At 58.7% G+C, this 24445-nt stretch overlaps 1 protein-coding gene across 2 annotated transcripts; it reads left to right on the top strand.

Annotated features, from left to right (window-relative positions):
* Nucleotides 1-2331: 2331 nt before the first annotated feature.
* Nucleotides 2332-12701, top strand: GATA2 (GATA binding protein 2). Of its 2 annotated transcripts, none has more exons than XM_068557653.1 (6): nt 2332-2502; nt 5252-5528; nt 5956-6597; nt 8253-8398; nt 10223-10348; nt 10822-12701. In XM_068557653.1, exons 2-6 carry the CDS (start codon nt 5300-5302, stop codon nt 11119-11121), a joined length of 1443 nt encoding a protein of 480 aa, XP_068413754.1. In that variant the 5' UTR covers nt 2332-2502; nt 5252-5299; the 3' UTR covers nt 11122-12701. The 2 variants fall into 2 exon arrangements, with proteins under 2 accessions (XP_068413754.1, XP_068413753.1); XM_068557652.1 differs by lacking the exon at nt 2332-2502 and adding an exon at nt 4368-4591.
* Nucleotides 12702-24445: the final 11744 nt, after the last annotated feature.

The following is a 24445-nucleotide window of genomic DNA, read 5'->3' as shown; positions in this document are numbered from 1 at the left end:
TAGACGGCGGCGGTCTGGTCTGTCTGGACCCAGGGCATTTAGAATCCTTCGGCGGAGGCCAGGCTTGAACTCCAGGTTGCCTCGGCCGCGAGGGGAAAGCTCTGGCGTTCAGGGCCCCCGGATGTGGCGGCCGCTCCTTTCCCGGAAAACACGGAAGGAAATTCGTTGTTTTGGAAAAAGCCACGTCTCCCGGGGTCGGGAACATCTGGCAGTGAGCTCTGGGTCTACGCAGGCACCTCGCGCTGGGATTCGTTCATGAGCAGGCAGGATTCGAGAAGCAGGTAGGGCCAGTGCGGCTGCCCAGGCGTCTCGGGAGCGTTTCCCAGCCGGGTTGACAAATTGCAAACAAATTGCGTCTAACGAAACGGATTTACCAGTTGTCCTGCTGCCGGGCTGCGGGGCTGCCAGGCCTCCGAGCACACCGTGGCAGTTCATGGAGGAGGGAGAAACGCGGCTCGATTGTCTGCAGGTCTCAGCAGGGCCCCTTGCTGTCGGGCTTGGAGGTGGCGGTTAGAACCTCGTAAGGAGATACAGGGTCTCCGAGGAGCCTCCACCCAGGGTGCGGACACGAGTAGGACGTTGGACCCTGGTCTTTACAATTCAAAAAGGCCCAGAAAACGGTTGGGGTGGGAGAATTAGCATGGAGGCGGGAGGAGAGGGAGACTTCAGATTTTGGGGGCTGGAAGTGAACCTGAAAGAGCGGGAGGGGCTGTTGGATCCCTGGTCGCCTCACTGGGGAGCCCCTCTGGAGGATGGCTGAGGCCCGAGAAGATCTGAGGCCTTGCCTTAGAGGGGACTTCTGAACCCCTCTGGCTAGAGCGGCCCCCACTTCCTCCTCAGTACCCCTCAAGGCACATTGCCAGTGAGGCCGCTGTGTTGCAAATTAAATATCCCTAAGGAAGGCAGCCCCTAAGCAAACGGATTTCTTTAAACACCCCCTCCACTGCCGGCCAATTAGATGCCCATAGGAAAAGGTGAGAATTAGGTTACAGAGAGAGGGCAAACTTATGGTCCCAGAGGGGCCGCCTCAGGTGAGCCAAATTTAAACAAAGGGCAGGGAGGGGAGGGTCGCACAGGATGGGGAAGACCTGGGCAGCTGAGTGCCGGGCCGAGGCCTTGAGGTTCTCTAGAACGGGGCTTCGGATCTCTGCACCCCCAGCTCCCGAGAAAGCACCCCGGGCAGCTCTGAGCCGCGTTCTGCTAGGGAATCTCCAGTCATTCGGAAAAGGTCGTTAGAAAATTTAGTTTTGCCGCTGCCCTTCCCCAGTCCTTTATAAAATCTTGTTCCCATGTAAGGAAAGTGACAGCTTTAGTGCGACCAAAGGGCAGCGGCCCGCATTTGCAACAATACTTGGGAGTGAACAAAAAGAAAAAAAAAAAAAGGAAGGAAAAAAGGAACGTGTCCCTCTAAACGTGTCCTGTAGACCCCAAAGTCCGAGGCCGTAAACTGAAATAAATCCGCCCTCCGAAGCCCCGAGGATGCCCACCCCAGCCCATGCTGGGAGCTGACCTGACCCTCCCTGGAGGTTTGTTCCATCCGAAGTGATGAGATGGTCTCGCTGCCCGGTGGGCATGGCGCCTGGTTATGTCCGTCGGTCTGTCTGGCAGACACACTCACCAGCGGGACCCCCCCCCCCATTATTGGCCAGCTAGGGGCCCTGGGGCCTGGTGCCCCGCTTTTCTCTCCCAGGCGGGTTCGTTCCTGCTGGAGAACGCAGCAGTCCCGCGTCCAACGCAGGAGCTCCAACCAATGTGGAGGCCTCAGCCAAGACAGGCTGCCTGCCTTTTGCAGGGAGGCAACCCCACGGCCTCGAGAGACCCTGGCAGGGTTCCCCTTTCCCTTTTTTTTCTCTAGGCCCGGATTGCGGGAAGGGAGGCTGGTGCGGATCTCCCGAGGCCCCTGCTCGAGCATTGCTTAACTGCCCTGCTAAGCTCCTCTTCGCGGCGATTTTCTGAGCCGCCGATCGGGGTAATTAAATCCCCCCGCCCGCGCTCCGTGCTGCGCCAGGCCGGCGGGCAGCGCAGGGCTGCCGTTCGGGCAGGGGCCCACCCGGGCGGGTCACCTCCATCCCGGCAGTGGGCAGGACGCTGCCCCGGAGGGGCTTCAGGCTGCCCCGGAGGAGCTTGAAGCCGAGCTCGCGGTGATGAAACTGCAGACCCACCCAGAACCGGAGATAATTTGAACCGCGCCTTTGGGGGGGAAAAGGCGATTACCTGCTTTCCTGAGGGCTCGGAACGACCACCTCCCTGCGAGCCGAGGCTCCGATCGCGGCCCCGCGGCAAGCTTCCGCTCGGCTCCGGCGTTCACCGCCTCGCGGCCGGCCTGAGGGTCGGGGGCCTCCCGCGCTCGGTCCTGGGGTTTGAGCTCCTGTGGGGCAGCCTTGCCGGACACGGGGGATTGTCCCCGGGGCCGTGTTGTCTTTGAGAAGCTCCTGCTGGGCTCCGAGGCGACGAAACAGGCTGGAGGCTTCGCGGCGATCGCGTTTTACGCGTTGATGAATCGTAAGCTAAAGGCGGGGAGGAGAAACAGACGTACGGAGAGACAGCGGGTCTGGGCCAGACCGCACGCGTTTCGGGGCGCGCGAACAGGGAGGCACGGAGGCCGCTCACCTGCCCGGTCCGGCTGCCGAGGCCCGGCGCCCGCGGCCTCGAGCTCCCGTTCCCGGCCCCGGCGCGCCTTACTCGGCGGGCGCCGGCCTCCTCTCCCGCAGACCGGAGTTTCGAGAAGCCCGGGCCCCGCGCGCCTTGGAGTGGAGCGGAGCGGGAGGCGCGCGGGCGGCCAGGGCAGAGGGGCCCCAAGGGCCGGAGACGCGCGGGTTCCCAGCGGGATGGGGCTCTGCACCCCTGTCCCCGCGCCTTTACCTGCGCCAGGGCCTCGGACAGACGAACGGACAGCCGGACGCAGAGGCAGGAGGAGGCCCCCAGCCCGAGCCCGCGCCCCCTTGGCGCTGCCCAGAGCTGGCCTGGGAGAGGGTGACGGGGGGCGCGCCGGCGGAGCCGGGCCTGGCCTGGTGCCCCCCGAGCCGAGGGGACCGAGGGCTTTCCTCCCTCCTCAGATTATTAAAAAGTTCATTTCCTGGCGAATCGGGTGACGTCAGGGGCCCGGCGTCGCGGTGGCGGGGCTGCCCGGCCGGAGAAGCCGCCTCCAGTTACCCAATTACCGACTGTCAATCCCGCCGCCCCTCCCCCCACCCTCCTGGGGGTGGCCAGGACCCCGGCCCTCCCCCCTGCTGCGGACCCACCTAGCATCCCTCTGGGCTTCTACCCCCGAGAGCCGTGGACCAGCGAGGGGAGGGGGCTGGAGGATGTCGATTACTCCCTATTACCCCCGCACCTGTCCCTTCACCCCCCCCCCCATTTTTTTTTGTTCCCGACCCCCATCCTGGGCCGTAGGCTCCCTTCAAGCCTCGGTCTCTTCCGTCTGTCTATACAATGGGAGAGAGCAAAGAGATTTGTGCACCCGGCCCACTTCACCCACAGAGCCGGATCTCTGGATTGTAGGCTTGTGGAGAGCAGTTCCAGGTGACTTAGGGGACGGAGTTCTCAGACCACCATCTCCCTCTCCCCAGGGGCCGCCTTAGGGACCCCCCCCCCTCCCTTCGCGAGGAAAAAAATGCCTCCTCCTGCCCGGAGGCGTCTCCTTCGAGCCGGCGCCGGCGCCAGTCCGGGTCTGCACGGCCTCGCCCCAGGCAGTTCGGCCCGTTGGTCTGCGAAGGCCACGCCCGGGAAGGGGACGCCCCCTCCCCCTCTCCGGAGCTGCCAGCCAGGCCACCTCCACCAGGTCCGGCCGTCCTAAGAGGCCTCTTGTCCGAGGCCCAGGTGCCCACGGGGGCCCTGTAGTTCCTGCCCCTCACCGATCCTGCTGTCCCGCAGCAGTCCTCCCACCCCACCGCCTACCCCCCGCTTAGCCAGAGCCCCAGTTGGGGGAGGGAACGGTCTCGGTAGGTAGTTGGACTCCCATGGCCACGTTCAGTGGTAAAGGAGGTGGGATCCGAGAGAGTGGAAGGGCTGGGGTCCCGGGGAGAGGACACCCAAACACCCAGAGGGTGCGCGGCCCAGGCTCCCGGGGAGGGGGCCCAGTGGGAGGTTAGTTACTGGGAGGAGGGCCCGGAGGTTAGGGGAACCAAGAGTGTCCGCAAGAGGGGGCGCACAGTCGGCCCGCGGGGTGCGGGTCCTGGGGGGAACGTCGGCAGCAGGGGCCGCCGGGAGGGCGCGGGGAGGAGGCGGGCAGGCGCAGGGGGGCAGGCCCGCGGGTCCGTCCGGGAGTCCAGGGGACCGGGAGTTGCGGGCGCAGCCAATGGGGGGCGGAGGCTGGGCGGCGCGCGGCGCTGATTGGCTGGCGCGGGCTTCTTAGGCGTGCGCGGCCCCCGCTTCACGTCTGTGCAGGAGTCGCGAGCTGGCGCCAGGGCGGCCGGAGGATGCCGAGGGGCCGGAGCCGGGCGGGCCGGAGGCCGAGGCGCGCGCTGACCCCCGCTCCCACCCCGTGAGCCCCGCCATCCGCTCGACGCGCCGTCCCTGAGCCCGCCGCCCCCCGGGCTCCCGCCCGTGCTGCCCGCTCCGAGGCCGCGCCCCCTCCCGCGGCGCTGCGTGTGTAAGTTTGGGCTTCGAGAGCGGGCCGGGGGCCTGGGGCGCGCCGGGCTCTGAGAGGTCACTGCGGGGGCCTGGGCCCCGCGGGCCAGGCTGCGGGTGACTGCTTTGGTGTGCCTCGGTGAGAGGTCCTGCTCGTGTCGCCGGGGAGTGCGCGCGGGGGGTGGGGGTGGGCTGGCTCTGGGCTCGTGGGGCAGCGTGTGTGTTTGGGGAGGCGAGGTCAGTCCGTGTCAGCGCCAAGTGTAGTTCTGTGCGTGTCGCTAGCTTCGTGTGCCCCCGTGGGTGCTCGGGCGCCTGTCTTCAACTTCCAGCCCGTGTTTATGTGTTTGTGTACAGGGCTGGTGCGAGGGTGGGGGGGCGGTGAGCGTCTGGCTGAAGTGCGACTCTGCGCGTTTGTTGGGGCCGCTGGTGTCGGTGCTTGGCCCCGCGTGTGACCCCGTGCGCACAAGTGCGTGGCTCCGGGACCCGGGTCACCGTGGGAGCGTGCGTGGCTGAGCCGGCTCCCCCACCCTCCTTTCGTTTTGAGCTTTGGGCTTTCCTCCCAGCCGGGACCGGTCCGCGGCTGAACTCGGCTGGGGCGCAGCGGCGCGCGGGACGCCGTGTGGCGGGGCTTTGGGGGTGTCGGGCCGTGGGGGCGCCCCTCACGCCCCCTTCCGTCGTGCAGGGACGCCGCCACCGCCTCCGCCCAGGTCCCGGGCCTCCGCCGCCGGCCATGGAGGCGGCTCCGGAACAGCCGCGCTGGATGGCGCACCCCGCCGTGCTGAACGCTCAGCACCCAGACCCGCACCACCCGGGCCTGGCGCACAGCTACATGGAGCCCGCGCAGCTGCTGCCTCCCGACGAGGTGGACGTCTTCTTCAACCACCTCGACTCGCAGGGCAACCCGTACTACGCCAACCCGGCCCACGCGCGGGCGCGCGTCTCCTACAGCCCCGCGCATGGTGAGCCGGGGCCCGTGGGTGACTGGGAGCCCAAACGCCCGAGCGCCCGGCGCGGGAGGGGACGAGGCCCGGCTGCCTGCTTCCCGGATGTGGGATCCGCAGGAATCGGAGCAGCTGAGAAATCGGGCCGGGAAAGGAGCGGGCAGCGGCCTCTTGGGGAGGGTCTGGGCCCCGTAGGGCTTCTGCCCGTCTCCAGCCGGCCTGTGAGGGTTTCCTCCAGGCTTGTCCGGGGGTCCTTGTGTGCCACTTGTCCGCCACTTGTCCTTCCGCTCCGGACGGACATTCCTGACTATTGCCGGTTGGGGTGTTACAGTTCTGGTTTTCTTTGGGGAGGGGTCACTTGGTTGTGGGGCGTTGTGGCCCTGTGTGTCCGTGTCCCGGTTCGGCGCAGCCTCGTGCACCCTGACCCCTCTCCCTCCCCCTGCAGCCCGGCTGACCGGAGGCCAGATGTGCCGCCCACACTTGTTGCACAGCCCGGGGCTGCCCTGGCTGGACGGGGGCAAAGCAGCCCTCTCCGCGGCTGCAGCACATCACCACAACCCCTGGACCGTGAGCCCCTTCTCCAAGACGCCGCTGCACCCCGCGGCTGCCGGAGGCCCCGGAGGCCCCCTCTCTGTGTACCCAGGGGCAGGGGGTGGGAGCGGGGGAGGCGCTGGCAGCTCTGTGGCCTCCCTCCCCCCGACTGCAGCCCACTCGGGCTCCCACCTCTTCGGCTTCCCACCCACGCCACCCAAAGAAGTGTCTCCCGACCCCAGCACCACTGGGGCTGCCTCCCCAGCCTCCTCCTCCGCCGGGGGGGGTGCGGCCCGGGGGGAGGACAAGGACGGCGTCAAATACCAGGTGTCACTGACGGAGAGCATGAAGATGGAAAGTGGCAGTCCCCTGCGCCCAGGCCTGGCTGCCATGGGCACCCAGCCTGCCACGCACCACCCAATCCCGACCTACCCCTCCTATGTGCCGGCCACCGCCCACGACTACAGCAGCGGGCTCTTCCACCCTGGAGGCTTCCTGGGTGGCCCGGCCTCCAGCTTCACCCCTAAGCAGCGGAGCAAGGCACGCTCGTGCTCAGGTAAAGGCAGGGCCAGGGAGCTAGTGGAAGTGGGGACGGTTTGTGCTTTGCGGGGGAGGGGGCCGTGATGTGGGAGATGGGGCAGTGTTGGTGTCCTATATCCGGGATGGGTGACGTCCCCCTCTAATGGCCCCCAGCAGATCTTTGAGACCCCAGAACGGGGGACAAGGGACCCTAAAACTTTTGCCCTTTTCTTAAGTGTTCCTGGGGGCCCCAAAGTTTATTGCCCTTCCCCACTCCTCACCCTCCCCTCCAAGGTTGGCCACTGCCCGACCAGAACACAGAACGGGAATCCCCCCTTCCCCTCCCTGAGTCTTAAGTGAAAATTCCAGCAGCCTCATGACTTAGCATGTGAGAGAATGCAATACGCAGGTGAGAGCAGTGAGGCGGTGTATACGTGTGTGTACGTGTGTGCGTGCTATGGGTGCACTCAGCCCTTCCCAGAGGCTCCGGACCCTTAAGGAATCTGGATCTCCGACTTCATCAGTCTGGTCTTGGGATTTCGATGGCTCCCAATCTTCTTGGGAGATTCCACCGCCCCCCACCCCGCCCCAGGCAGAATTCCCAGGACCTGATCCCGCTCCCTGCCCCCTGGCATGTCCTTCACTCTCCCTCCCTGAGGGCTGGAGTGAGGGGAAGGAGCTGGAGGTGCCTCTGCCCCTTTGCTGCGGGAACTGGCTGGGACCGGGCTGGGTTTGTGCAGGAATGCGGCTGCAGAGCAGACGGCCGCTGTGGCTGGTGTGGGGCTCCTGCTGTCCACATCTCCTTCCAGTCCCTTTAAGACGGGGGAGAGGAAGATTTTTAAAACTTTTGCTGCGGAGTCCAGAAACCGCCTTTTCTTGCCCGTATGGACTGACAGCTTAGTTTAAACCAAATGGGGAGAAATGTCCGGGGTAACATCATGCTGAGGCAGCTGTGTGGCTCCAGCCTGCCGCCGCCAGCGCCCACTCCGGTCCCACCTTGGGGCCCTGTTTTGCTCAGACCAGCTCGCTTGCCTTTCTTAATTAGTCCTTTCTCCCAAATTTGTTTTACATTCTATCTGAATTCCAGATGGCCTTTTAACAACAACAAAACAAAATACCACCACCACCAGCAACAGACCAAGGTCACTTAGCCTACTCAGCCTCAAAAAACGAAAGGGCTTATTATTTATTTCATTTTAAAGAACAGCAACTTCCACCCCGGTCCAGGGCCTCGGCGGAAGGCAGGGAGGTGGGGGATTGAGAAGGAGGTGACCGTGGATGGAGGGACGGAGAACAGAAAGACGGGGCTGAGGACACAGGACAGGGAGCAGGGACGCCGCTGGGGAGAAAGGACAGGGACAGAAGAGGAGAGGGACTCGAAAGGGGGCCGAGTCCTCCCAGCCAAGCCAGCTTGAGCTGGCGACTCGTGCCCCCGCCTTGCTGCCGTCGGCAGGCAAAGTTTGCTGTAAATACCCTCTCCCTGTGCCGAGGATCCCTGGGGCCCTGGCCGCACTCCTCCCTCCCGCCCCATTCCCCTGCCTTAAGCTCCTCTCCGAATCCCACCTCCGGGGTCCCTCTTCCCGCCAGGCTGGAACTAAAAGTCACACCCTGCAGCAGCCTGGCTGGCCCGCCGGCCCCCTCCGGTGACTCTGTCGGTTGAACGGGCTGGTGTCTCCCCCTGTCCCCTTTCAGAAGGCCGGGAGTGTGTCAACTGCGGGGCCACGGCTACCCCTCTCTGGCGGCGGGACGGCACCGGGCACTACCTGTGCAACGCCTGCGGCCTCTACCACAAGATGAACGGGCAGAACCGGCCGCTGATCAAGCCCAAGCGGAGATTGGTAGGAGCGGGCAGCCTGGGCTGGGGGGCTGCAGGGGGGCGTCGACCTGGGCGGGAGCTGACAGTTAGTTACAAGAAAAACAAACCTTCAAATACAGGTGCTCTGTCGCTTGAACTCTTATCATTAAAATCACTTGGGTGTCAGTTGGGGTTGCCCTGCTTTTAGGCTAGATTTTTTTTTCAGGCCAGATTTCCCCTCTGCAGCCCACCTGGTACCTTCAGGGATCCCCCGAAGTTGAGCATCCAGGGGCCCAAGTCCGGTCCCCTGGCCTCTGTTAAACTCCTTTTAAAAATAGGGCCGTGAAGTAATTTTCCTTGTAGCCCAGGCTGCTCTGCCTGGCTTCCCCACACAGTCTCCTCACGCTTATTTAAATAAAACACACACACCAACCACCAAAAAAAACCTGCCCTTTATTATTTTTCCATGGAGTCACCTATACTGTGTATTTTCATTTGAGTGATTTAAAAAAAATGCCCTTTCGGATCTCCTGCCGGAGTTTCCTATCCGGACATCTGCAGCCCAAAGATAAGGAAACTTCGCGTATCTGTTTCCGGAGTCCGCCAGTTTTCAGTCTCTCCTCGGCTCAGTCCTGCCTCTCGCTGGGCTGTTTTGAAACTTCTAATACCCTCCACTCTGCAAATAATGCGTAAAATGCTAAGAATAATAAATATATTTTTTCAGGGCGAAGTGATTTATGAGGCTTAAATCGCTTGCTGCTTCGGGGGCCCCCTTTTTTTTTTTCCCTGGAGCGAGGGCGGGGTGAGGGCCGGGGGCTGGGGGGGGGGGGGGGGAGGATGCGGGCTTGGTCCCTGAGTCAGAATTCCAGCTTCAGGCTGCTTACTCACCCTCACCCCTCCCCACCCCCGTGGCTGCAGGCCGGCCCCTCTGGACCAGGCTGGGGCCTGGGGCCACTCCCGCCTCCCACCCCCACCCCTGCTGCCCGCGGTTCCCTGGGAAGTGCTCTTGTGGGTCTGGAGAGGGCTTTCTGCTTTCTGGGGTAAACTTTACTCTCTTGCCTCTTCTCTTGGGAGCCTTCAGCTCCCTTCTCCAGAAACCAGACGTTTCCAGGTCACCTCTGCCCTGCATTTCCTGAGGGGCTAGGGGGCAGTTAGAACTCAGGATTGGGGTATGGGGTGCTGGACAGATAGACCGGTATTGTCCAATAAAGCTGTGAAGATGGACACTTTGTAGGTCTGCCCCGTCCACTATGGTTGCCTCTAGCTCACGTTGGGACTAGTGATCCTTTGAAATGTGGCTGGTGCAATTGAAGGAACTGAATTAAATTGCAGTTCAATTAAAATGGCCACAGGGCTAGTGGCTACTGCACTGGACACTGCAGCTCGACTCCCTGAGCATTTCACATCCCTGCCCTGGGCAGCTGCAGGGCCCCCTCCTCTGGCCTCAGGGGTTCAGACACGCCCAGGATTATGGGTTTTGTGGGAGTGCAGCTCCAGACCCAGGTGCTCCAGGGGGACCAGCCAGCCTTCTAAACCAAAGACCCCTTCTCAGAGCCTCAGTTTCCCCATCTGTAGCGTTAGATTGTTTGGTGATTGGGGGAGGTGGCTACTTTTTCCTTCCAGCTCTTGCAACCCCTTTGATTCTGAGATCAGGCTTCAGAGAGTCCTTTATTCTAAAGTTCTGTGATGGTTTAGGGCTCAGATTCTAGAATTCCATGGCTCTGAGATGCCTTGATTCCCCTGTGAGATTTGCTGCTCCTGGGCTAAGCTGGTGGGGGCCGGGGTGGCTCGAGGGTCTGGGAGGAGGTGGGGGGGGCGTGGGAGCCCAGCCTGCTGACGCCACCTCTCCCCTCCCCTCCCCTCCCAGTCGGCCGCCAGGAGAGCGGGCACCTGTTGTGCAAATTGTCAGACGACAACCACCACCTTATGGCGCCGAAACGCCAACGGGGACCCCGTCTGCAACGCCTGTGGCCTCTACTACAAGCTGCACAATGTGAGTCCGCCCTGCCTGGCCCGCCCCCCCCCCCCCCCTCCCGGGGGACCGCTGCGCTTTGTGCTGCCAGGAGAGGCCTCGGCGGCAATCTCCAGCGTGGCTTGGCTTGGGAAGCTGCCCTGAGCGCCAGAAGGGCTTCCCACAAGGGGGGCAAGCTGGCTGGGAGGATGGGAGGGGCAGGGGCCGGTGGGTCGAGGAAAGCGGTATCTCGGCTTTGGGGTGGGGTTTGGCGGTGTGGCTCGATGGGGGGGGGTGGGGGCGGCGCTGGCATCTCGTAGGCCAAACGCCCTGCAGGCTGCCGGGCAGCCCCACGCGGTGAAAAGCACCTTTCTCAAGATGGCAGCGGTGCTGGCGAGAAGACCGTGGTGGGCAGTGGGCCTTTGGAAGTGGGGCCCCCCCGTGCGAGCCTGGGGGTGGGGTTCTCGCTCTCGGAAGGGAGCTCCACCCACCGAAAGCTCCGTGGTTGCCCCCAGGTGAACAGGCCGCTGACCATGAAGAAGGAAGGCATCCAGACTCGGAACCGGAAGATGTCCAACAAGTCCAAGAAGAACAAGAAGGGGGCCGAGTGCTTTGAGGAGCTGTCCAAGTGCATGCAGGAGAAGGCGTCCCCCTTCAGCGCGGCTGCCCTGGCCGGACACATGGCGCCTGTGGGCCACCTCCCGCCCTTCAGCCACTCGGGACACATCTTGCCCACCCCAACGCCCATCCACCCCTCCTCCAGCCTGTCCTTCGGCCACCCCCACCCATCCAGCATGGTGACCGCCATGGGCTAGGGACCGCCCCCCACGGACCGACAGACAGATGCCGAGGAAGGCGCTCCCGGGACGGGGGGGCGGGGACCAGACCCTCAGCTGCCCGTCCCTCCCCGGAGACTGATGCTGCCCTGCCAGCCCAGCCGGAGCCCCACGCTGCCTCACCTGTGGGCCCGTCGGCCGTCACTGTGAAGATCTTCCCTGGGCTGGGAGGCTGCCTCGGCCTCCCAGGTGGGGCCTCCGCCACGGATAACTGTTTGGCGAGCGGAAAGGACGACTTTATGAAGACTGGGGGCAAGGGACACACGAAGGAGACCGCGTCGTAGAAGGAAAAGGGAGTAGGCAAAAGTAATTTATTTTGCTCGTTTCTCACCAGGACTGGGAGACTTGGGCGGTCTGAGCTGCCCCAAGTTCGCGGGGCTTCCTCGGCGCCAAGTGCCACTTGACCGTTCCCCGTGCCCGGCTCCGGGGGCAGGTCTTCGGGGACCTCGGCCCGCACCCTCCCCACTGGCTCCCTCTCTGAAAGCGCTGAACCCAGGCTGGGCTGAGCCAATCCAGAGGGGCCGCGGCCGGGCGCCGAGGGCAGAGACAATCACGGGCGGTCCCGCGCAGATTCCCAGGCCGGGGCTGGGTCACAGGAAGGAAACGTTTTCTTGAGAGGGGAAGCGTCTCTCCGATGGCTCCCCTGGCTCTGAGGCTGAGGCTGGGGTGACCCGTGCGCCCTAGACGGGTCTGAGCTACAGCCGCCTCCTCCGCCCGGCGGACCCCTGTACATACGTCCTCCTGCTAACCCCTAAACCCCTCCTCTCCAACTCCGAGACAAAAGAAGAAAATGTTAAAAAAAAAAAAAAAAACAAAAAAAAAACCCAAAAAACAGAAAAAAACTACATAAGCTTAACTCACCGATGAGTTAGTTGTTTTATTTTTAAACTCTTTTTGGGTCCAGTCAATTGTACGTTGCCACAAAAGCCCTTGCTATGGAAAGGAATAAAACCTACAAACCAAGGCTGTAGCTTCACAATTATTTTTGGAAAAGTTCTCAGATCCCACGGCCCTAGAACGGGGAGCCAGGGGCCAGGGGTGGGGCCTTGGCTGCTCTTGGCTTCCAGGGGGCTGACCTGGCAGGTGGCGAAGGCAGGAGCTGGGGGTGGGTCAGAGCCAGGACCGAGGGAGAGGCCACGACCTGCTGGGTCCTGGGAGATGCCAGGGTTCTGCTCTGCTTTGCTGTGGCTGTCTGGATCCTTCCCAAGGTACAGCTGTACATAACTGTGTCCGAGCTTAGATTCTGTATGCGGCAGTGGCAGGGTGCAGTGGCCAGCAAGGACCCGGCCCAGGAAGAGGGTTGTGCTGATACAGTCCAAGTGCAATATGGGGGGCACCACAGCCAGAAGTAACTTATTTTGTACTAGTATCCGCATAAGAAAAAGAATCGGCAGTATTTTCTGGTCTTATGTTTTATTTGGCTTGTTTTATTTTGGATTAGTGAACTAAGTTATTGTTGATTATGTACAACATTTATATATTGTCTGTAAAAATTGTATGCTATCTTCCTATTCCTTCAAAGTGAAAACTGTTAAGAGTAATAAAATACTTTTTGTGAATGCCTCTGGCCTGTCTTGTGGGCTCCTGGGGCTCCCGAGTCCCAGGTGCCGAGATCATTTAAGAAAGAATCAGTCCTACAGCCTGTGATTTGGATGGAAGGGCCCCTGGAAAAGGAGAGGGGCCCTGTCTGGCTGGGGTCTGAGATCCTGACCGTCCTCCCCTGAATTGCTCCCGTCTGAATTCTCTCATTACCACCTAGCGGGGGTCCTGGCTGGGTGGATACCGGGGAGGCTCAGGAAGGCTATGGGTTCTGCAGCCTGTAGCCCACGTTCTGACCCTTTTCCTAAGGGCTCACACACAGAACCCAGCAAGGACTGATCCCCCTCCCAATGCCATCCACTTCCTTCCAGGTGTCAGTCAGCTCTTGTGTCTGAGCCACCTGGTCACCAGTATTCATGTTCATTGACGAACCTGGTCCCCAGTGTCTTTGATCACTGATGTCACTGATTGGTGTCCTCTTTGATCAGTGATATCGGTTATTGGAGACAGTCATCATGACTGAGACTGATCAATGAATGACATGTCTCATCACCAGAGCCTGTGACCACAGACATCTGATTACTAACAACTGATCACCAACACGTGACCACCAGTATTTCACCAGTGCCCTCTGATCACTGACATCCACAACATGTGACCACCAGTGTCTCCAGTGACCGACCTTGCTCACCAATAATGTGTCTGACCAGGAATATCTCTTGCCACCAACGTTCCATACCTATTCACCAATATTTCCATCCAATGTGTCTGGTTGCTGACATCTGATAACCACCGTGTCTGTGATCGTCGGTACCTCTCATCACCCATGTTCCTGATTACCAGCGTGCTGGTCACCACTGCACCCTGTCACTGATGTCCTAGGTCCTCAAGAAGTACGACCACCAGTGTCACTGATCAATATTTTTCTAATCAATGACAGATCTGATCACTCATATGGGATCAGCATCTCCAAGCACACAAGTTCTCATCACTAATGTCTTCTTAGCAACGTCCTTGGTCACTTTTCTCCAATCACCAACATCTCTAACCAACAACGTACGTGATGGCCAATGCCCCTGATCTTGGAATCCTCTTACCATCAGGTTTTCTGACTACCAACATGGTCACCATGACACTGGTTACTAATAACCCTGACTGCTCAGCGCTCATCGTCGTGTCCTACTTCGGTGGTCGCTGGGTCTTCTCATCTTCCAAGTCCCTGATGACCGATGTCCCTTACACCCCGATCGCCAACCTCCCTGGTCATCGGTATCACCAGTCACCTGTGTCTCTGATCACTTGATTCTCTAACCATCAATGCCTTTGATCCCCAGAAGATCACACACCACCAAGATCTCTGGGTGGCGCATCACTGACTCTGACCACCAATATCTCCTCTACCCTTGATTATCGAATACATGACACCAGCGCTCCCGTCACATCCTCACTCCCCCCATGTTCCTGGCGTATGATTAATGATATCGCCAACCAAAGATCACTCTGATCACCAAGATCTCTGTGCCACGTTTGAATGACACCGTCTCCCCATGACTCGTGCCACCGTCCCTGACCTTAATTATCATCATTTCTGCTCCCCGGGTCCCGCTGGTATTTGATGGTCAACCTCTTGCTCCAAGCAGCCCTCAAGTCCCCTGTCCAGGAGGCTCCCCTTTCATCCTCCTCATCCCAGACTGTGTGCCGGCAGGGGGTCACTCGGGGCTGGGGAGGCGATGGTCCTGTGAAGGCCAGAGATGGGGGAGCGTCCCTGGGACTCTGCCTCAGGACGCCTCTGCCCCTGCTGTGCCACTGCTACCCTGCCCATGTCCTTTCTGCGGAGAAGGGAAACAGAGCAAGCAGGAACCAGCTCAGGTGTGTAGCTGGGTGGGCACTGCCCGCCCATCTCAAAGCGCAGGGGCCCTGGGCCCTCTCAGGCCTCCTCAGCAGCTCCCCTTCCAGCCCTTCCCCAGCTCATGGCGTTCTGGCCTCCCCTCCTGGCAGCCGTGGCCACAGCGAGGGCAGGGGTGGTCCTGCTCGCCTGTGCCCTGGCTCGTGAGAGCGTCTATCAGATCGTGCATCCAAGTGCACACACGTGCGTGCCCGATCAACACTGAGACGCCAGGCACTGCTCTGGGTGTGGGGACCACACGGCACACGAGACAAGCAAGAGTCTCTGCGCTTGGGCAGCTTACATCCTAGGCAGTGAGCACCGTGGCGACCCGGTGTGGCCTCTGGCAAACGGGCCTACCCGCCGGGCCTGAATCCAGAGCCCGGGCCAGAACCTGGAGTCCAGAACTTAGAGACCCAGAGAGTCTGCACCCCAGAACTCAGGAGCCAGAGCCCAAACACAGAGCACTGAGCCTTACCCCCAAATCCAGAACTTAGGGCAAAGCACTCTGAGCCTGGGGCCCTGAAACTGGACCTCGGAATCCCGATGTCAGAACAGGCAGCCCAGAACCTGGGCCTTGGAAGTGGACCCCCAAAGCCACAGCCTAGAGCTTGGAGCTCAGAACCCAGAACTGAGCACTGAGGACGTGGACCCGAGTCTAGAACGTGGCTCAGGACCTCCGGCCAGAATCCAGAGCCCAGAACGACCACCCTGACGGCGGCCTCCCCTCATTTCTCTATCACTCCCAGTCTTACTTCTTTCCTTCTGCGGACCAGTGTTATTGGAGGAGCCCAGGCCAGGCATCGCGGAGGGTGCTCAGGTCCAGAAGAGCAGGGCAGCGATCGTCTCGTCCCTCTCGCGTCTCCACAGGCATTCATGGGTTGGCGGTAGGTGCTTCCCAAACACCTGTCGAATGAGATCCACTCGTTTATCCCACGAGCGTTTACTGACCCCATTTGTCCTTGGCATTCGGGTGGGGGATGAAACATACAAAGGCCCTTGCCGGGGCGGGACGGGGCTGTTTCTGACAGAGCTGGGGAAGGCGGTGGGGGTGGCGATGCCGCTGAGAGGGACGGGCGGCCTCCGGGAGCAGGGGACGCACACGGGCCCTGGAGGCCCGGTGTCAAGGCCCAGCAAGTCACTGCTGGGCAGCAGACCCAGCCTCGGGGCTCCTGCAGCTTCTGTGCCCACCCCAGCGGCAATGAGTCCCGCGGCCCAGAGTCACTGTGCTGGAAACAGTTTCCACTCTGCGGCCTCAGAGCCCCCAGGTAGGGCGGGCGGGAGGCAGGCAGGCCTCTCAGGGCGACGGTGCCCTTCTGGCTCTGCGGGCGGCGCCAGGGTGCCCGGGCTGGGTTGGCCTTTGCTCCATCTGTTTGCACCCAGTGGGGCTGGCGGCCCAGGGCCCTGCCTCCCTTCCTCCTTCCCGGGCTGCTTCTTCCCATGTTCGATAGGAAGACCCCAACCCCCTGCTGTAATTCTTACAGACCAGCTCTGCCCCCCACCCACCCCAAAGCCCCTCCTGCCTCCTGCTGACCCACTGCTGGGAACAGGGAAGGGAAAAAGCGTTCCAGTCCCCAGGGCCACAGAACGGACCCCACCCCAGGGGAACCAGGTTTGGGAGGAATGCCTGCATCCACCTCACCTGGGATGAAGGGAAGACGACGAACCACAGGACCGTCCTGTGCTGACAGCACGGCCGGCACATCAGAAGGCCACTGGGTTTGTTTTGCTTTTAGGCAAAATGACGAAATGATTCCAAACTTTATCTGGAAAAACTAACAAGACCAGCAGAACAAGTCAGAAAATTAGGGAAAATAGAGCGAGGTGCGTGCGTGCGTGTGCGTGCGTGCGTGCGTGCGTGCGTGTAACGCTTTCCAGTATTAAACAAGATTCTATGATCACAATTGCTCAAACCTTGTGGTTGTGCTGTCAGAATAAGCAGATCAATGGCTCAGGCTCGGGTAAGCCCGAAAGAGCCCCTATTATTTATAAGATAATGGATGATAAAGGAGGTGCCCTGATCAATGCAGTGTGGAGGGTTATTCAATCCAGTGGCGTTGGAACACCCAGCGGAACAGCACCTCCCTGGGAGAAGACCTGCTCTGATCTAGGACCAGCAGCCTGATGTTTGACAAATATATGAATGAATTGCAAATGATTTTAAACTAGGAGATTCAGGGGCTTCCCTGGCGGTCCAGTGGTTAGGATTCCAGGCTTTCACTGCCATGGCCCAGGTTCAATCCCTCTTTGGGGAACTGAGATCCCGTAAGCCGCACAGCGCGGCCAAAAAAAAAAAAAAAAAAATTAGGAAATTCACTTAAAAATAGGCAGAAGATCTGGCCCGGAGGGAACTGTGTGTCTGCAGGGCCATTTCTAGATCTCTCCCCTCAGGAAGCCCTGTCTCTGTCTCTACCTGGCCCCTCTTGCCCAGGCCTGTCTGGGTCTCAGGGACACTGGGTTTGAGTCCTGATGTCACATGTATTCTATTCCACATTCCAGATTTCTTAAGGAGTTAGTTTTGAAACTATCCACTGCAACCTACCAGCTGGATCACCCAGGTTGGTTCCCCGACAGATAAAATGGCAAAGGAACACTGCAAACCTCAAGGTTAAGTTTGTCCTTTCTAGGAACCAAAGAGAAAGAAGGAAAAATTGTTGAACACACAAGATGCCAAAGCTTCTGGAGCAGGGAGGGAGTGGTGGGGTAACGCCTGGGACCATGCGTTTGAAATGAGCTCTGAGATCACGATCCCAGTTCCGAGACTTGAATGCTGAGTAATCTTCCAAATACCTTTAGCAAGAAGCTCTGACACAGAGATGTTCAGGACGTGATTATTTACAGAACGGAGAGATTGGATACAACCTAAATACTCAGAAAAAGGGCATGATGAGAGGACATTCACGGAAGACCTAAAGCAGGGACTTGAGCAGGTATTTGCACCTCCGTTCACAGCAGCATTGTTCACAGTAGCCAAAAGGTGGAAGCAACCCAAGTGTCCATCAGCAGAAGAACAGATAAAGAAGATGTGGTCCATCCGTACGACGGAATATTACTCAGCCTTAAAAACAAAGGAAATTCTGACACCTGCTACAACATGGATGAACCTTAAGGACATTATGCTCAGTGAAACAAGTCAGTGACAAAAAGACAAATACTGTATGATCCCACTTATCTGAGGTCCCAAGAGCACTGAGATTCATAGAGACAGGGAGAGGGGGTATGGGGAGCTAGTGTTTGATGGGGATAGAGTTTCAGTTTGGGAAGATGAAAAGGTTCTGGAGATGATGGCGGTGATGGCTGTACAACAGTGTGAATGTACTTAATGCCACTGAAGTGGGCACTTTAAAATGGTTAAAATAGTAAATTTTACGTTACGTGTATTTTACCACAATAAAAAAAGGAGAGAGGTGAGGGAACTACAGGACATCCACTAGAAAGCCTTTAAAATGCCTCCTGAAGGTTACGCTCTTAGAGCCAAGTCACGGGCTACGAGTGTCTAACACGATGACAACAGTCATTGCAGCATCTGGGAAAAGAACTGTCACCAAATGCTAACAAATGGTGACAGCTCTGTGATAGATGATTTCTCCTTCTTCTCCCCATTTTCCAGGTTTTCTGTAATGAGGTTTAATAGCTTTAATGATAAAAAGTAATATTTAAAAATAATCATTGCAAAATGGGAGATAATTTTGCAATTATGCAAACATGCAAAAACTCAAAATACAAAAATGCAGTACATAATAAAAAGACACACACACACACACACACACACACACACACACACAAGAAAAAGAGAAAACCAGGCAAAGGATACACAGACAGGTCCTTCCTAACAGACGTAAATAAACACTTGATAAACATTTGGACAGGAGCTCAACCTCAGGAAGAATCAAGTACACGCACATTTCGCAAGGAGGTACCACTTTTTACCTCTCCTCTCAGAAAAATGGAAAAGGCCTGTAGATAGTAGAAACAGCCGCTGGCATGTGCCGTATGTGGGAATGCTGATCGAAATTCCAAGCTCTCCTCAGGCGCACTTCACAGAAACACTAGAAATAAAAGCTAAACTGCAGGGTTCTTTGGGGGAAAAAAAAGCAAGCTGCAGGACAACATATAACGCATGACTTTCTGTTTTAAAAATGTTTGCGTACATATAGAAGAAAACCCGGGAAGACATATGCCTAATGAATAACAGCAGTTACTTCCGGGAAGTATGAGAGACCGGGGTGGTGAGAGGGTACTTTTCACTTTAGAAACTTGGGCTAATATTTTAAGGTGTTATGTGCCACTTTTGTAATGCCGGAAGTAATCATTCACAAAACCTTTTTTCTTTTCTCTGCCTTGTTCCTGGTTGGTCTCTCTCCCTGGGACGTTCTCCCCTTCAGATCTGCCGGGAGAACTTCTCTTCACCTTTCAAAACCCCAGCCAAAGATCCGAGAGGAAGCCTTATCTGAAGTCTCCCTCCCCTCAGCCCCTCAGGGTTCCCCAGTTCCTAACCAATGTCACCGAAGGACAAGGCCTGGCTGTGGGGCAGACAGAGCTGCCTCTCTCTTGCTGTGCAGCCTTGAGCAAGTGGCTTAGCCTCTCCGAATCCTGACTCCTCACCAGTAAAATACGACCACACTTTGCAGGGTTGTTACAAGGATAACATGTGGAAGGCAAAGGGTCTTCAGTCCTTGGAGAGCCCACCCAACAAGGAGATCGCCTTCTAATGCCATTTCAGCTCAGTGGGCTTCAGACTGAGCCCCGATGCCTGTCTCCACTCCTAGAAGCCCAGGGTGTTTGGGGACCTCCTTGTTCTTCCTTCCCCACAGCACCTAAGGCTGCCAGGGATGGGAGGGCCGAGCGGATGGCCCTGGCTGTTTAGCAGGTGCTTTCAGCACTTCCTCCCATCCTGCCCCCAGGCGGGCAGGGTGCCCTCAGATCATCCTCCTGTACAGCTGGGGACACTGAGGACAGGCAGGGCTGGGGCTCCCGCTCCCTGGGATGGCTCCCCCGGCGTGCAGGCTGGAGCGGGGGCGGGGGTCTTCTCCCAGGAGACGGACGTGGTGGACCCAGCCCAGCGGCCTCCTCCTACCACTCCATCTGTCCCCCCAGCCCACACGGCAGGGCTGCCTAGGGGACCCTGGGAAAACGCCGTCCTTATTCCTTCTCCCTGCTCCTCCCCCCAGATTGGGCTGTGCTGACCTGGGGGGAGGGCTGTGATCCAAGTTTCCCAGGCATGGAGGGGACGCTGGGACAAGCCCCTCCCCTTCCTCAGAATTTAGGGACGCAGGGGACGTTTCTACACATTCCCTGAGCCCCCTTACACTGCCCAGCCCCACCCTCACCCACAGAGCGGCACGCTGGCCTCTCTGTGGCCCCCCGGCCTCCAGCTCGTGCTCTGCAATCTGTCTCTTCAGCCATGGGGATCTTTCGTAACCTTTTCATTTCAATTATGAAATATTTCAGATAGTCAAAAATATAGCTAACAATACAACACCCCCCGCTCCCTGACCCCGTACTGATTTTCTATTCTGTGTTAAGAAATCCCCACAGGGGCTTCCCTGGTGGCGCAGTGGTTAACAATCCGCCTGCCAATGCAGGGGACATGGGTCCGAGCCCTGGTCCGGGAACATCCCACATGCCGCAGAGCAAGCAAGCCTGTGCACCACAACTACTGAGCCTGCACGCCACAACTACTGAGCCCACATGCCACAACTACTGAAGCCTGCACGCCTAGAGCCCGTGCTCCGCAGCAAGAGAAGCCACCACAATGAGAAACCCGAGCACCACAATGAAGAGTAGCCCCCACTCGCCGCAACTAGAGAAAAGCCACGTAGCAGCGAGGACCCAACACAGCCAAAAATGAATACATACATAAATACATGAATACATACATACATACATACATACATACATACATACGTACATAAATAAAAACATAAATATAAATAAAAGAAAAAAGAAATCCCAACAAACTCAGAAGCTTAGAAGCACACGTTTCTGTCTCACGGTCTGTGGGTCAGGAGCCCAGGCGCGGTGTAGCTTATGGTCCCACACGGCTGCAAGCAAGATGTAGACCAGGGCTGGGTTCTCATCAGAGGCTGGACCAGGGAGACACTGATCGGCTGTCAGGCTCCCTCTGGTTTCGGCAGAATCGATTTCCTTGCAGCTGTAAGATTCTCGGCAGCTTCCTCCTTCAAAGCCAGCCAGAGAAAAGACTCTGCGAGAGGGACCAACATGACAGTTTATACAATGTCCTGCAGTCCCGGAATGACACCAGGCCCCGCTTCTCCCGGGGTGGGGTGGGGGGGGTAAGCCTAGAACTGGAACTACCGAGTCAAGGGACTCAGCACCCTCCCACTGACAGGACAAGGCCAAGAATTTCCAAACTTCTTGTCCCAATTAACATTCCCACCAGCAGGTTTTGGGCATTTCGAATCCTCACCACCACTTGGTCATGTCAGCCTTTTACATTTTTACCACTTTGCTGGATATGAAACAGTCTCGTTATAGAGAGATCTTTCTGGAACGTGCAACTGATCATGTCCCTCCCCCTCCCCCCACTTCAAATCTTCCCAAGGGCTCCCCAGCCCGGGACACATCCAAGGTCTTGGGCCTGGCATCTGAGCCTCTGCAGCCCCCGTCCCCTCAGGCTCAGGCAACCCCTCGATGTTTCGAGGTTCTGACTTTATTAATTTATTGGGAAATAAACAGCCAAACAGGTCACCCTTATGTTTTAAATGTTCACGTGAAAGAAGTGAATGCCTTTGGCACACAGAAAGTAGAAATGCAGTATAACTGCACATCAAATGATGATTCTGGGGTGTAGCCCAGGGTTCTCGGCCTTGCTCTGGTGACACCTGGCCTGTCGTGTGACTGCAGGAGTTTGGCAGCGTCCCTGGCCTCGCCCCACAAGATGCCACGAGCACCCCCTCCAAGTCATGACAATTAAAAATGCCTCCAGGGCTTCCCTGGTGGCGCAGCGGTTAAGAACCCGCCTGCCAATGCAGGGGACACGGGTTCGAGCCCTGGTCTGGGAAGATCCCACGTGCCACAACTACTGAGCCCGCACGCCTGGAGCCCGTGCTCTGCAACAAGAGAAGCCACCGCAACGAGAAGCCCGCGCACCGCGACGAAGAGTAGCCCCCGCTCGCCACAACCAGAGAAAAGCCCAGGCGCAGCAACGAAGACCCAACGCAGCCAAATAAATAAATAAATAAATAAATAAATAATAAATAAAATTAAATAATAAAATAAATTTATTAAAAAACAAAAAGTGCCTCCAGTCACTGCAAATGTCCCCCGGGGAGGGAGCTCCGTCCCCGCTGGCACCAGCGGTTTAGAAAAAGATGAACTCCTCGTGCACCGAGGACGGTGCAGACTGAGAACGCAGGCGTGTTTACAGCTGCACGATGAACACCTTCCCACCTGGAGATGTTACGTTTTCCATGACTGAGCGCTTCGCATCGCTTGGAAAGACATCCGCTGTCTAAATCCAGGGCCCTTCATGTGTGTGAGGCTGAGACCAGAGGCCAATGCCGCCGCCCCTCGCACCACCCCCAGACCCTGCTGGAAAGAACCCCTTCAGGCCCTGCCCAGGTGTCACCCCACGCCCCAGCCTTCCCAAATGCCCCGGACGGGCGTCGCCTCTCCCTCCAAAGCTTGTTGTGTGTCTCTCTCCCACAGCCTGGGGCGGGGGCTCCCTGTGTGGGGTGGGCGAAAGGGAGGTGACTCAGCTGAATTCAGCACCTTTGGGGACACCGTGCCCCGATCTGCAGCCACGGCAGGGCTGCAGGCCTCGTGGGGGGCTTGTGTGTGCTTGTGCGCACGTGCATACGCGTGTGTTTGTGCGTACAGGCGTGCACTGACGCGTGGGGCCTAGGTCTGAGCACGTGTGCAGGGGGGGCTGCCCTGTCGACCGCCCCACCTGAAAGAGAAGCCCTCTTCCTGCTTCTTCCTCATGGCACCTCTCACTGCCTGACGGTAGATGAAACCTTCACTTGTCATCCGTTTCTTGTACCTTCCCACTAGAGTCAGCTCCGTAAGGGCAAGGCTCCATCTAGTGTGTTCACTGGCACATACACCTGCAGCACCTAGAAGAGTGCCTGGACCACAGCACAGGTGTGACAGGAGCACAAGGAACAAGTGGGGTGGGTGGGTGGGTGACAGAGTGAGTGGGTGGCGTGGGTGAGCGGGTGGGTGGATGGATGATGGTATGAATGTGTGCATATGTGTGTAGGCCTTAACTCTGAAAGATGCTTCAGGCTTCTTTGTTCTGTACTTTTTCTAGGAAGACCTAGGAAGCCCCGCAACTCAGAAGCTGCAGAGGCCCGTCCGTGGGTGTTGGGGGAGCCCCTGGGGGTTGAATTCTCCTGGATGCTTAGGACCAGCTGTTGGAATTGGGATCAGAGCCCTCCCCAGGGCTGTTCCCAGCAGTGTTGGGCTGGGGTCTGTGGCACTGCTGGCGGGGAGGTGAGAGCTGCTGCCCTGCAGGCTGGCACACTTTGGAACTTGCCGGGCGGTGGGGGTGGTCCCACAAATGATGGCTTCTCTCAGGCAGTAAACGCCCATTTGAGGCTAAATATGAGCCTCCAGAGACCATGTGGCCCACCCGCAGCGGGTGTTACCTGGGTGGGGATTGAGGGTAAGGATGCAGGGGACCCGGTGGGCACCTGTCCACTGGCTGGGGGCGTTGCGCTGGAAGTTTCCCTGGAGGTCCTGGGGAGGGAAGGCAGGTCTGAGCCATGTCTGTGTTGGGACCTGAGCTGAGATCGTCCTGTTGCGTTTGGAGGAGACAGGCTGGCCCCCACTCCCCTCACCTGTCTGGCGACCCCACCACCTGCCCAGTTCCCATCGGCCCACTAGCTTGTATGTTCCTCTACCCTTTGCCCATTCTTCCTCGGACCGTCTGTCCTCCCTTCACTCATCTGTCAGTCTGTCCTTCCATCCGTCCGTCTACCCACCCCCCTGCCCCCCGTTATCCACACTGCTGTAGTTAATTTACACTAGCAAGCTCCTCCTCTGTTCTAAGCTGTCCTCGCAGCAACCCTATGAGGAAAATACTCTGATGACCCCCCATTTTACAGATGAGATGAGACCGAGGCACAGAGAGGTGAAGTGACTTCCCCAAGAACACAGAGCTGGTAAACGGCCGTGCTGCCTGACCTGACAGGCCGAGCGCTCCACCTCCCAGTCTGCCCGTCTGTCCATCCACCCTCCCTTGTAGCTGTCTGTCACTCACCGGTCCCCGTCCATCCAGCGGCCCATCCATCGCTGTCACCCATCCATCCTGAAGGTAATGCAGTTAGAGAACCAGGGGCCCTGAGGGGAGAGAAGGCCTGAACTGCCCATCTGGCTGGGCTGGGGCGGTTTGGGGGGTGGGGTGGGCTGCCCCAGGCTGGGCAGGGCTGCACAGGGCTGGGGGGAATTAGCCGAGTGACTGCCAGGATCATCTAATTAGGAACGCTAGTGATAAGCAGATAGGATCGGGGGTGATTAGAATCCTTTTAAAAAGCCACTCCATTAATTACAGAGACAGAGAGGGGCCTCTGGCTGCTCAGAATACCAAGTGGCTGCCTAATCGGCCTCCATCAGCTCACCGCGCGGGGAGAGCTCCTGGGACCACTGTGTGACCTTGGGTGTGCCCTGCCCTCTCTGGGCCTCCCCGTGCATCAGCTCAGGCTCTGCCTACCATCCCCTGCTCACCCAGGGTCCTCTCTCTTCCCAGGCCGTGGCTTCAGGGTGGGCCAGGGCGGCTAGGCTGGCTGCCCAGAGGGGAGGAGCCCCCCCCGCCCCCCCCACGGCAAATGAGGGCAGAGAGGCTCAGAGAGCGAAAGTGATGGACAGCCAGCGAGTCAAGGGCGGGCGGGCCTGAGCGAAGGTCGCGTCAGCTCA

Source organism: Eschrichtius robustus, chromosome 12, assembly GCF_028021215.1.
Source record: "Eschrichtius robustus isolate mEscRob2 chromosome 12, mEscRob2.pri, whole genome shotgun sequence".
NCBI classification, from domain to species: Eukaryota; Metazoa; Chordata; class Mammalia; order Artiodactyla; family Eschrichtiidae; genus Eschrichtius; species Eschrichtius robustus.
The sequence above is the reverse complement of the archived record's forward strand: the minus strand, read 5'-3'. Positions and strand labels throughout refer to the sequence as shown.

What these genes read in the sequence shown, in the direction of transcription:
- GATA2 (XM_068557653.1), top strand. Translation starts at nt 5,300, where the DNA reads ATGGAGGCGGCTCCGGAACAGCCGCGCTGGATGGCGCACCCCGCCGTG. An exon ending in TCAAGCCCAAGCGGAGATTG is followed by an intron (nt 8,399 to 10,222) that starts GTAGGAGCGGGC and finishes CTCCCCTCCCAG; the next exon opens with TCGGCCGCCAGGAGAGCGGG. An exon ending in TCTACTACAAGCTGCACAAT is followed by an intron (nt 10,349 to 10,821) that starts GTGAGTCCGCCC and finishes GGTTGCCCCCAG; the next exon opens with GTGAACAGGCCGCTGACCAT.